At 36.6% G+C, this 12366-nt stretch overlaps 1 protein-coding gene across 4 annotated transcripts in view; it reads left to right on the top strand.

Moving 5' to 3' along the window:
• The first annotated feature begins 1389 nt into the window (after nt 1-1389).
• LOC125658082 (anaphase-promoting complex subunit 4-like) overlaps nt 1390-12366 on the top strand; it is an 84224-nt gene continuing 73247 nt past the window's right edge. For 2 of the 4 annotated variants that reach the window (XM_056149648.1, XM_048889173.2), the window contains exons 1-3: nt 1390-1467; nt 3168-3298; nt 9712-9811. In XM_056149648.1, coding sequence (XP_056005623.1) covers nt 3182-3298; nt 9712-9811 — 217 coding nt within the window. In that variant the 5' untranslated portion in view covers nt 1390-1467; nt 3168-3181. Of the gene's footprint in view, nt 1664-1842; nt 1886-3167; nt 3299-9711; nt 9812-12366 lie in introns of all 4 variants that reach the window. The other 2 variants (XM_056149647.1, XM_048889172.2) reach the window with 2 other exon arrangements.

Genomic DNA, 12366 nt, shown 5'->3' with positions numbered 1-12366 from the left:
AAATTGTAAAAACATATCTGAAAGTAAAAAATTCTAAAGACATTATTTTCATCCTCTATTAACTATTGTAGGTAAATAATTTTATATACGGTTTCTGGGGACATTTTTGTTTGTTTATTCTCTATCTTATTGTTTTCCTTCATGGTAACATGCAAATCTACCAAACTCTTGACTGAAAACAAAACTTCAAATCATTATAATTAAGTTCTACATTGATTTGTTGGTAAGTTTTTAAAATGAACAAAAATAATACAGTGTACTATTTGAAATGCATCAGACTAGCTTACTGGAGTGGCAATTCTAGTCTCACGAAATACTAAAGCCTACTTTGAAAAACATTTGAATACATTACAAATATCACACTGTATTTACTGTTAGTTAGAATTTTGTGAGTTCAAATTTTAGTTACCTGTACTTGCAAATTCTTGTATAGGCCAAAAAATGTGAGACATTGTTATGTGGAAAATAAGATATCTTTGTATGTAATCAATTTATCTCTTCCTCAATCTCTAGAGAATGTTTTTATCATGATCTCTTCATCCAAAGTGTTACATCAACCTATAACCTACCATTCTTATAACAATAGAATAATTGGGAGTGTTCTCAAATTAATTCTCTTGATTGATGGGTGTCAAGACAGGTAGCCTAGTCAATTGTACTCAATGAATTAATTGTGATAATTGCTTTTACTTCCTCAGTTTGTGACACATTTACAGAGAGTGAATTCTTTCATGATTTTTCTGGGGATGATTTGCACCATGACATTATTAATAATTAAATTATCTTTTTACAAGGATCAACAGTGGTAAATCACATAGTGAAAATTCCGTCTCATTATATAATTTACTGAAAAAGCACAATTTTCGCAATTCAATTTTCATGCACGTGAAGAAAATCCCCATACAATTTTTCATCACACTAGCTGTCAGTGCTGGAATAATAGTCCTTAATTTTCTCTTGTCTCATAATTAATTCCAAATGCGTTGGACTAGCATTTCACGGAATAATTTCTTTGGTTCAGTAATTTTACCGGGGCAAAGTGCAAATTGAAGATAAACATCTTACGCAGCATCTGAACATCTGGACTGACCGTACCATACCAACGAAAGTTCTACAACTCATGTTCATGTTACAAAGCCACTATCGATACATAGATTTTAGCTAGGCCTAGTAAAACAAAAAGCATTGTTATATATAGATTATATCTTTTTATATTATCATCACCCAAGCTTTGGGGGTATACTGTTAATTTTTTTTTATCTATATGTAAAAACCTAGGAAAAGTTGATTTCCTCCTTCTCTTCTTGAAATGGCCGCGTCATGAAGCAAAATAACAAATGATTGGTCACGCTCTTTATTTACACCATATTTCATTGGTTGTCTCGTTTTAAAACAAAGATGTCTGCGCCCTGTAGTTGAATTAGAAGATCGAGTGACAGTGATATAAAATTTTCATTTTAAAACAAAGTAAATCTATGTGCACCATTTCATAGTTTATGATGAAATGAATACCCTATTCATTATGTTTTAACCTTAAAGCAAGTTTTGGCTCCAGTGTGCGATTTTTGAATCAGTCGTTCACTGTTTTGTCCTTTACTTCAGTTCTTCAGATCTCTTGTTCTGTAAATTGGCAATATTATTTAGGTAACCTACTGGAAAGGAAGTTAGTAAATTTTTATTTAGAGTCGGCATATATATATATATATATATATATATATATATATATATATATATACACACACATTTAACAAATAAATGTCATCAAACAATAATGAAATTAATCGAATATTGTGTGTCTTAACAACTTAAAGCTGAATAACACACTGTCACAATCTTTATAAGGTATCATTCTTGGAAATCTAAAGCTACTGGGCTGAAGACTGAGGTAGATAAAAATTGACTGAAGCTACTAATAGTATTATGTTCACAAATCCTGTGGGCCTGTACAGTTTCAATATTTACTTTTTCAGTTAAAAAGATAGAACTAGGCCTAGAGTGATTTGATCAGAATGAGTGACATAGTGTAAGATCTTACACAAATTGAAGGAAATTCAATTGGAATTTGTACAAAATGAAATGTTTTACATTTGAGTTGGGCCACTTGGGCACTAAATTTCTCTGTGGTCTAGTATATATTCCAGCTACACAATCCAGTGGCGGATCCAGGATTTTCGAAAGAGGGTGGGGCACATGTGAAAGTCAAGTATTGGCAAAATGCTCAACCATTTGGGGATCCAAATCTGGAGATTCCATCTATATATGCCAGTAATGTCTTGTAAATTTGTGTGGCGAAAAAAGGGGGTGGGTAATGTAAATATTTCCTTCTCCTTTCACTTAGTTATTATGATGTGCCTGGTCAGTTCAGTCGATCAAAACATAAGACTTGCATATATATCTCAAGATCAGGAATTTGAATTCTGTAGGGTTTTTGATATTTTCCTAAATGATTTTTCCCCTATAAAATTGTAAGTATTTAAAGTAAATTTCCAAATGTGAGATTATTATCCATGCTAGTGTGTTGCACATCCCTAATGATATAATGGCATATTTTTTTAATGTTTGAAAATCAAATTCCTAATAGAATATACTTTAACTTGTTTAAATATGTGTGTAAATACTGTAAAGACACTTAATTGTGGTACCTATTTCTACTAAATACATGGTAAATAAATTCTAAATGATTTCATACCGGCAGACTTACAGTATATAAACATTTTTTGATGTCAACTATATGTAACTCCACAGCGTCCCGTACCCCGGACCTAACCAAAACTGATAATCTGCGGAATTATGACTTGGTAGAATTAAATATGTCTACAGGAAACGAAATTTGAACAATTATTTTTGTACTTCACATACCAATGGGGTTTGAGAGAATGCATGGATTTTAGATATAAAAAAAAGAAAGTGGAGTAAATATCCCTCTCTGTTTGCTATGTGATTTAGATAGACAATGATAACCAAATTTGATGCATAGAAATTTTAAGGAGGCAATAAATATTTAACTCTTTGTCAATGAACTTTTCATTGGTAAATAAGAATAGACAATATATAATATACTGAGTTAGTTAGATTTTAATGTGCTTGATAATGTCTATACTGAGCAGGATGGAGTGCAATATTTGAAATATTAAGACAAAACAATTATCAAATTTTCCATTTTTCAGAAAATAATACAAGGATGCCGGAAGAAACGTCATTTAGACTGATGGATGAGAAACATGTGTCTGTGGAAGTGGAGTTCATGTTGTGGTCACCCAAGTTTGACCTGATCGCTCTGGCCAATGTTCAAGGGGAGGTAATTGAGAAAATACAATGTGTCTCATAAGATAGCTGAATCATGGAAATGATCAAGCAAATTTTATTTGATGTCATGATAATGAGAAATTGGATGTCACAATTTAAATGTATGTGTTTGCAGACAAAGAAATTCATGGTGCTGTATCAAAATGCACATTGCTGCACTTTACATTATTTGATGTCATAATGAAACAGCAATTTCAATTTCAAGGCATCTTGCATTTGCTCATTGTACTGATGGAATTTATTTAAGACACTTCAGAATGTATAAATATGTGATGGTAAAAGGGAGATCCCCTCTGATGTATTGTAAAATGTTCTTAGCTTTATCAGCATTGCCTGCACAGTTCCAACATAATAACAGATAAAAGTAAGCTTACAGATGATGTTAATCTGCACTGGAGTCCTGGCAGCCTCTCTGTACCTAACTTAAGTTTGCCATATCCTATGCCTGGTTACATCTTCAGACAGTCTTCAATCTTCCCTGAATGCCATGGCATCCTACAGTTGGAAGGTCAACAATGATGGCCAAACCACTACTTTTTCCCCCCAGGCATCCAGCTTGGTTCCTCTCATTTGTGCCATACCCACCATGATGACCACTCCTCTGACTCTGCCATTTGTCATACAGCAACTCTGTTCATTTGTGACACAATCTTTAACTCTGGAACAGCCTCCACACTGATTGAGCAAGAAAACCCCAGCATTGCCTTCCAGCCCTTCTCACTGTAGTCTGCCATCAGGTGTACATACTTCAGACTCTTCAACTGGTGCATAGTCAGCCATCAGGTGTACAGACTTCAGACTCTTCCTCTGGTGCATAGTCTTCCATCAGGTATATAGACTTCAGACTCTTCCTTTGGTGCACCTCATCACAGTGTTCCTTCCATGGCACTCTCAGCTCTATGGCTCCCAGCGTCTTGGACTGTTTAGACCACAATACCATGTCTGTCCCTGGGAAAACAAGCCTTCTGTATAAATCTACCATAAGTTCCCAGTCTCCTCCTCTGTCAAGCACTATGATTTCCACCCTTTCTTGTTCTCTGGTCATGCACCCTCCTGATGATGCCTGACTTCTTGCTGCTCCTCTTGTTCTCTCCTCCACAACATCAGCCAGTTCTCTCAGTATTTTATCATGTCTCCATCTGTACCGACCTTGCATCAGTGCAACAGAACACCCAGATAAGATGTATGCCATTGTGCCCCTTTTCCCACACAGCTTACACACAGAATCTGATAGTCCCCACTGCTGTAGATAGGCTGGGGAATGTGAATGTTGTATATCTGTAGATAGGATGGGGAAGGTGAATGTTGTATATCTGTAGATAGGCTGGGGAAGGTGAATGTTGTATACCTGTAGATAGGCTGGGGAAGGTGAATGTTGTATATCTGTAGATAGGCTGGGGAATGTGAATGTTGTATATCTGTAGATAGGCTGGGGAAGGTGAATGTTGTATATCTGTAGATAGGCTGGTGAATGTGAATGTTGTATACCTGTAGATAGGCTGGTGAAGGTGAATGTTGTATATCTGTAGATAGGCTGGTGAAGGTGAATGTTGTATACCTGTAGATAGGCTGGGGAAGGTGAATGTTGTACAGTGTATATCTGTAGATAGGCTGGTGAATGTGAATGTTGTATATCTGTAGATAGGCTGGTGAAGGTGAATGTTGTATACCTGTAGATAGGCTGGTGAAGGTGAATGTTGTATACCTGTAGATAGGCTGGTGAATGTGAATGTTGTATATCTGTAGATAGGCTGGGGAAGGTGAATGTTGTGTACCTGTAGATAAGCTGGGGAAGGTGAATGTTGTATATCTGTAGATAGGCTGGGGAAGGTGAATGTTGTATACCTGTAGTGTATATCTCATGTTGGCAGTTGGTACACTAGCCACTAAATTCATCCTTGGACTTTTTGTTTCTCTTCTCATCATCAGGCTCATTCCTGTCACAGACAGGATTGGTGAGTTTGTACATCCTGTCACGATTCCCTTCTCCAGTGTCTGCCACCCTGCTGTAAACTACTGTAAATCTGATTCAAATTCCCTTGGATTACTTGTTGACAATCTTCTTCACATGCTGTGGTACATGATAAGTATCCATCATCACCTCTATCATCATGTGTAACACGGAGCCGTGCAAGTTCAAGTCAATCCATTGTAGGATCCTCTTTGACCTCTTCTTCTTTATGATGAGTTGACTCGAGGTGCTGGTGTGCTTCCCGCATCCAGAGAAACCTTGTATCCCTGCCTTCTGGGTAGAAGTGTGGATATAATTATTTCTCATGTACTCTGAAAGCCTCTTTGCTAACATGGATGGGAATATCTTTCCCCCCATGTTAAGAACTATACGAATTGTCACTTTTACTAAATTTACAGTAATCTTAACATTGCTGTGTATATGATGCAATTTCAATTTCTTTATTCACCTTACCAATAGTACAAAGTTATTGAGAATTAAAGTACATATAAGTATTGATACAAATATACAATATGATGTGTTCACAATATATATATATACACAAAGCACTAAAATGACCAACAACACGAACAACCAGATTGTCAAATTTTCGGGACGACCTGTCAGGATAAAAAAAAAGAATTACATAATATGGCCAATATTAACAGATAATAATAACAAAAACTACATATAGATACATCTAGCACTACAACTACACTAATCTACAAACGTATTTACAACGCAGACTACATGTTTTTTGGTCTTTAGGCTTGCCAATCAATGTTAAAAGTGGAGCGAATTAGGACATGCCCTATTCATTCAAAGAGCTGATCCAAAATGTACAAAGTAGTAAAAATAGACTTAATTAATCTCAGGTGGAACGAGTTAACCATATTCCGTTGATAGATAGTAAAGCTAACTCGTACCCAGAGAGATTCTATTTTAACTATGCATTAAGAAAAATAATTTATAAATAATAATAATAATAAAAAAAACTAATAATAAAAATAATATATGTATATAAATGAACACTATAAAAATAAAGTATAAAATAAGAAATGAACAAAAATTTGAATGAAAAATAACAAGTTTGAATAAATAAACAAAGTGGACCAACTCAAAACAAAAACAAAGAATAAGCAGCCTAGGAAATCGAATCAACATCAGACATTTCCGTACTGATCATGTCTAGGGTAGACGTGTAAAAAACAGAGAATCATGGAAACTGATAAATGGGTTTTACATATAAGCAATCGGTTATGAAGGTCATAGTAAAAAAAGGGGGGGGGGGGCTGATTCTGTAAACAGAATTGAAAAAAAAGTGTTCAAAAATGGTCATAGTATCACTATTAGGGACATGATCAGACGAGTAGGTCTAGATGAAGCTTAAAATCTAGTAAGGGTTTAGCCCGTATTCATCCTGGTGAAGTCAGTAGGTCTGTTGATACCATGCGGTTTGAATGACTTCAACCTGTGTATCCAGAATTTTCCCTTCTGCTTTCTTTCGGTATCTGACCAACTTGGGTCATGATCAATAACCACTACTGCCATGTCCTCCCATTGGTGGTTATTGCCATTAAAATGTGTCGCTACTAGCAAATCTTTATTGGTTCTGATAGAAGACCGGTGGTTGTTGACCCGTCTGCGAAGGTCTGTTGTTTCTCCTATGTACTGCTTCTGACAGACATCGCAACTGATGAGATAGATGCAGTTATTGGTTTTGCAGGAAAAGTTTCCCAATATTTCATAACTGCGACCTGTGACAGGACTGCTAAAACCCTCAGTGTCTGAGCTGTATTTGCATAATTGACATCTGAGGTCTGAGCATGTTTTGAAATCTTCATTGGGTAAAGGGTTATCCAGTTTAGTCCTTATTATCATGTCCTTCAGGTTTCTGGGGTGTCTGAAGGATGCCATTGGTGGTTTCTTAAAAACACCAGCTATTCTTTTGTTGGCATACAGAATGGGTAGGTGTTTTTTCAGAATACCGTTGATGTTCTTGAGGGGGAATGATACGTAGTGACCAATGGAACCCTGTCATTCTGAGGTTTTTCTTTATACTGGAGGAGGGATGTCGGTCCTGTCGTGACATCTCATCAATCGTGGACTGTACCTTGCAAGGACCTCTGTTAGAGAGATGAGTTTTGAGGATTGTTCCTTGTTCTTGGAAAATAGTAGGAGTAAAGCAGATGCGGTGGATGCGCATAGCCAAACCCTTAGGCACACCTTTGAAAGTGCGGGGTGGATGACAACTGGATGGCATAAGGTACAAATGAGAGTCAGTGGGTTTAGTGTGGAGATTAAACTCAATTTCCCAGTTTCTAAATGTGGCTGTGGTATCCAAAAACGTGTTATTTGAGGTGGAAATTTCCACAGTAAACTTGATGGAATTGTGGAAAGAGTTTGCCATCTTAATAAAATCGTCCAGGCTTTCACAACCGTCAACCCACTTCATCTCAATGTCATCTATGAAACGTAGCCAACTAAGGGGTTTAACTGGTGAGTAATGTAGAAGTCTATGTTCCAGTCTCCCCATAAAGATGTTGGCATATGATGGTGCCATTTTTGTTCCCATAGCTGTGCCACTAATTTGCAGGTAGTGTTCACCATTGAACATGAAGTTATTGAACTTGAGATGTTCAAGAAGCTGAATGAGTGATTCGGTTGAAGGACATTTAGTTACCCTATTGTTCCAAACCTCTCTACATGCCTTGATACCCTCGTCATGTGGAATGTTAGTGTAAAGTGAAGTAACATCAATGGTCACAAGGACGGTAAGGTCTGGCAGGCCCAATGAAGGTGTTTTATTAAGGTAATCAGTGGTGTCCTTCAAGTGTGATGGTAAATCTTCTATGTGCTGACGGAGATCTAAATCAATGAATTTAGAGATTTTCTCTGTGGGATGTCCGATGGCGCTGACTATAGGACGGCCCGGCATGTCTTTTTTGTGAATTTTAGGCAGTAGATAGAATAGTCCTGGTCTACAGTTGTTAGGACAAAACGCTTCCAAAACATTGTCACCGATCTCGCCCTTGTTGTACATGTGCTGGAGGGTTTTGGTGATCTTGGTAGAGAACTCTTTGGTGGAGTCAGACTGTAACTTTTTGTAAAAGCGTTCATCTGAGAGCTGTCTATGAGCCTCGTTTAGGTACTTGTCTTTGTCCATGACAACAACAGTAGAACCTTTGTCTGCCTTCTTAATGACAATATTATCCCGATTTTTTAATGTTTGAAATGCTGACCTTTCTTTGTTTAGATTGTCTCGGGTTAAATTTGAATAGGGTACATGAAAAATGCTGCAAGAGTTGTGTGTTCAAGAAAAACTTTAAGTACATCAAGGTTGAGAAGAGTTTTACACGAAAATATATCTTTCAAGAAGTAATGCAATTCTAGCATTAATATTTTTTTATTAGTTATTGTAGTATACATGATTGATAGTGAATTAACATTTCATCATTGTACACATGGTTGATAGTGAACTCATTGTACACATGGTTGATAGTGAACTCATTGTACACTTTGTTGATAGTGAACATAGTACACATGGTTGATGGTGAACTCATTATTGTACACATGGTGTCCCGTGGGGATCCGGGTTAGAATAGGTCCTCAGTACCCCTTGCTTGTCGTAAGAGGCGACAAAATGGGGCGGTCCTTCGGATGAGACCGCAAAAACGGAGGCCCCGTGTCACAGCAGGTGTGGCACGATAAAGATCCCTCCCTGATCAAAGGCCATAAGCGCCGAGCATAGGCCTAAATTTTGCAGCCCTTCACCAACAGTGGTGACGTCTCCATATGATTGAAATATTCTCGAGAGAGACGTTAAACAATATACAATCAATCAATGTACACACGGTTGATGGTGAGCTCATTATTGTACACATGGTTGATGGTGAACATAGTACACATGGTTGATAGTGAACTCATTGTACACATGGTTGATAGTGAACTCATTGTACACATGGTTGATAGTGAACTTATTATTGTACACATGGTTGAAAGTGAAATCATTGTACACATGGTTGATAGTGAACTCATTATTGTACACATGGTTGATAGTGAACTCAATGTACACATGGTTGATAGTGAACTCATTATTGTACACATGGTTGATAGTGAACTTATTATTGTACACATGGTTGAAAGTGAAATCATTGTACACATGGTTGATAGTGAACTCATTATTGTACACATGGTTGAAAGTGAAATCATTGTACACATGGTTGATAGTGAACTCATTATTGTACACATGGTTGAAAGTGAAATCATTGTACACATGGTTGATAGTGAACTCATTGTACACAGTTGATGGTGAATATAGTACACATGGTTGATGGTGGACATAATACACACGGTTGATAGTGAACTCAATGTACACATGGTTGATAGTGAACTCATTGTACACATGGTTGATAGTGAGCTCATTGTACACATGGTATAATTGTGTATTTCAGGTGGTCCTTCACAGATTGTCATGGCAGAAAGTGTGGTCAATTCCTCCTCCATCAGAAGAGGTCAAGGTTAAAGCTTTAGCATGGAGACCAGATGGGAAAGGTTAAAAACTCTTAAAACCCCTAGTTGCATTGTTGTCAATGTTTTATGTAAACCATTGCTTCATTCAATGTAATAATCTGTATATTTTGAAAATATTCTTACCAAAAAAGTAAAAAAAATAATTATGGACTTCAATATCAATATTTTCTTTTATATATATATATTGTAAGGAGGGGGGGGGGGGGGTTAGGGTAGTGTATTGTAGGAAAAGTGTATAGTTATACATCTTGATGTTTTATAAAATATACCATGATACATATTGATGTATCCTGTTATGAAAATAAATGGATTTTTTACTCCTGTTTATGTACCATCCATATGAAAGATACAAATTCTTGTAATTGTGACTTTTTAAAAGTGTCTTGTTATTATGAGATTATAACAAAAATAATCATACTTGTGGATAGTTGCTTATCAAGATTCATCATTTTCAAGTTATTGAACTATGTCAATGGTCAGTATTTAAAATCAAAATGAGCATATCTTAAGTTTCTGAAAAGTTTCGCAATATTTTGCTATTTTTTCCTACATATTTTTTAAAGGGTATCCAGGCTTTTACTGAGCTTATATATTCTATAGAAAGTATCCAGGCTTTTACTGAGCCTATATATTCTACAGAGAGTATCCAGGCATTTACTGAGCCTATATATTCTATAGAGAGTATCCAGGCTTTTACTGAGCCTATATATTCTATAGAGTGTACCCAGGCTTTCACTGAGCATATATATTCTATAGAGAGTATCCAGGCTATTACTGAGCCTATATATTCTATAGAGAGTATCCAGGCTTTCACTGAGCCTATATATTCTATAGAGAGTATCCAGGCTTTTACTGAGTCTATATATTCTACAGAGAGTATCCAGGCTTTTACTGAGCCTATATATTCTACAGAGAGTATCCAGGCTTTTGTTGAGCCTATATATTCTATACAAAATATCCAGGCATTTACTGAGCCTATATATTCTATAGAGAGTATCCAGGCTTGCACTGAGCCTATATATTCTCTAGAGAATATCCAGGCTTTTGCTGAGCCTATATATTCTATAGAGAGTATCCAGGCTTTTACTGAGCCTATATATTCTCTAGAGAGTATACAAGCTTTTACTGAGCCTATATATTCTACAGAGAGTATCCAGGCTTTTACTGAGCCTATACTTAAGAAATCCGGTCTAGATAAGGAAAATTTAAAGAACTATCGCCCGGTATCGAATCTCTCATTCGTATCTAAGATTACGGAGAAAGTAGTGTCATCAAGAATTGAACACCATTTGAATACGAACAATCTAATGGACAGAAAACAATCAGCTTATCGTTCTTGTCATTCAACGGAAACGGCTATGTTGAAAGTCCATCATGACGTGGTGAAGGCACTTGACAATAACTGTTGTTGCATTCTTATAATGTTAGATCTGTCAGCCGCCTTCGATGTGATCGATCATCAGATACTTTTTCAACGTCTCGAATTTAGTTATGGAATAACTAGCTCTGCTTTGTCTTGGATGCAATCATATCTGAGTGACAGATGTCAGCGTGTAGCCGTTGGTTCTGAACTGTCTGAATCCCAGGAAATTACGATTGGAGTTCCGCAAGGTTCTGTGTTAGGGCCTCGGCTCTATTGTTTGTTCAGCAAACCGATAGGACAAATATATGATCTTCATGACTTGGACTATCACTGCTATGCTGATGACAGCCAGATCTATATTGTAGTCGAACCGCGTCAAAACTGATGATGTTTCGAATAGGTTAACACAGTGTCTCTCAGATATCTGTAAATGGATGTGTACTAACCTGCTAAAACTAAATCAAGACAAAACAGAATTAATGGTGTTTGTCCCAAAACGAAGCAAATACGATAACAATAATTTCAACATAACTTTCGATGGAAACATCATTTGTGATACTGAAAGTGTGAAAAATCTCGGAATGTATCTCGACAAATCCCTTACAATGGAAAAACAATGCAGTTCCGTTGCAAGATCATGTTACATGCATCTACGTCGGATAGGCAGCATTCAACCGTTTATAACTGATGATGCTTGTAAAATTCTAGTGAATTCTCTCGTTACATCAAGGCTGGACTATGGTAACGCTTTATTGTATGAAATCAACAAACAATTCACAAACAAACTCCAGCGAATTCAAAACACCGCTGCAAGTATAATTACACGGACTAGAAAACACGATCATATCACACCTGTTCTGATCAATCTTCATTGGCTTCCCGTTGATTATTGTATCCAGTACAAAATTCTCCTTTATGTGTTTAAAAGTCTCCACAACCTGGCTCCAGGATATCTAACGGAACTCATTATTCCATACAACCCGACAAGAGCCCTGCGTTCAGAAACCGCAAATCTATTAACTGTAACATCAGTCAGAACTAAGACCTACGGTGAACGCAGATTCGACAAGGCTGCATCCACACTCTGGAACAATCTGCCTAGCCAGCTCAGAAACGCCAAAAATCTTGAATGTTTTAAATGTCTGTTAAAAACTCATCTTTTCTGTCAATCCTATAACCTTTAAATAGCTATGTACTGTTGAATTTAATGAAT

Source organism: Ostrea edulis, chromosome 9 (assembly GCF_947568905.1).
Source record: "Ostrea edulis chromosome 9, xbOstEdul1.1, whole genome shotgun sequence".
Classification (NCBI taxonomy): Eukaryota; Metazoa; Mollusca; class Bivalvia; order Ostreida; family Ostreidae; genus Ostrea; species Ostrea edulis.
The sequence above is the reverse complement of the archived record's forward strand: the minus strand, read 5'-3'. Positions and strand labels throughout refer to the sequence as shown.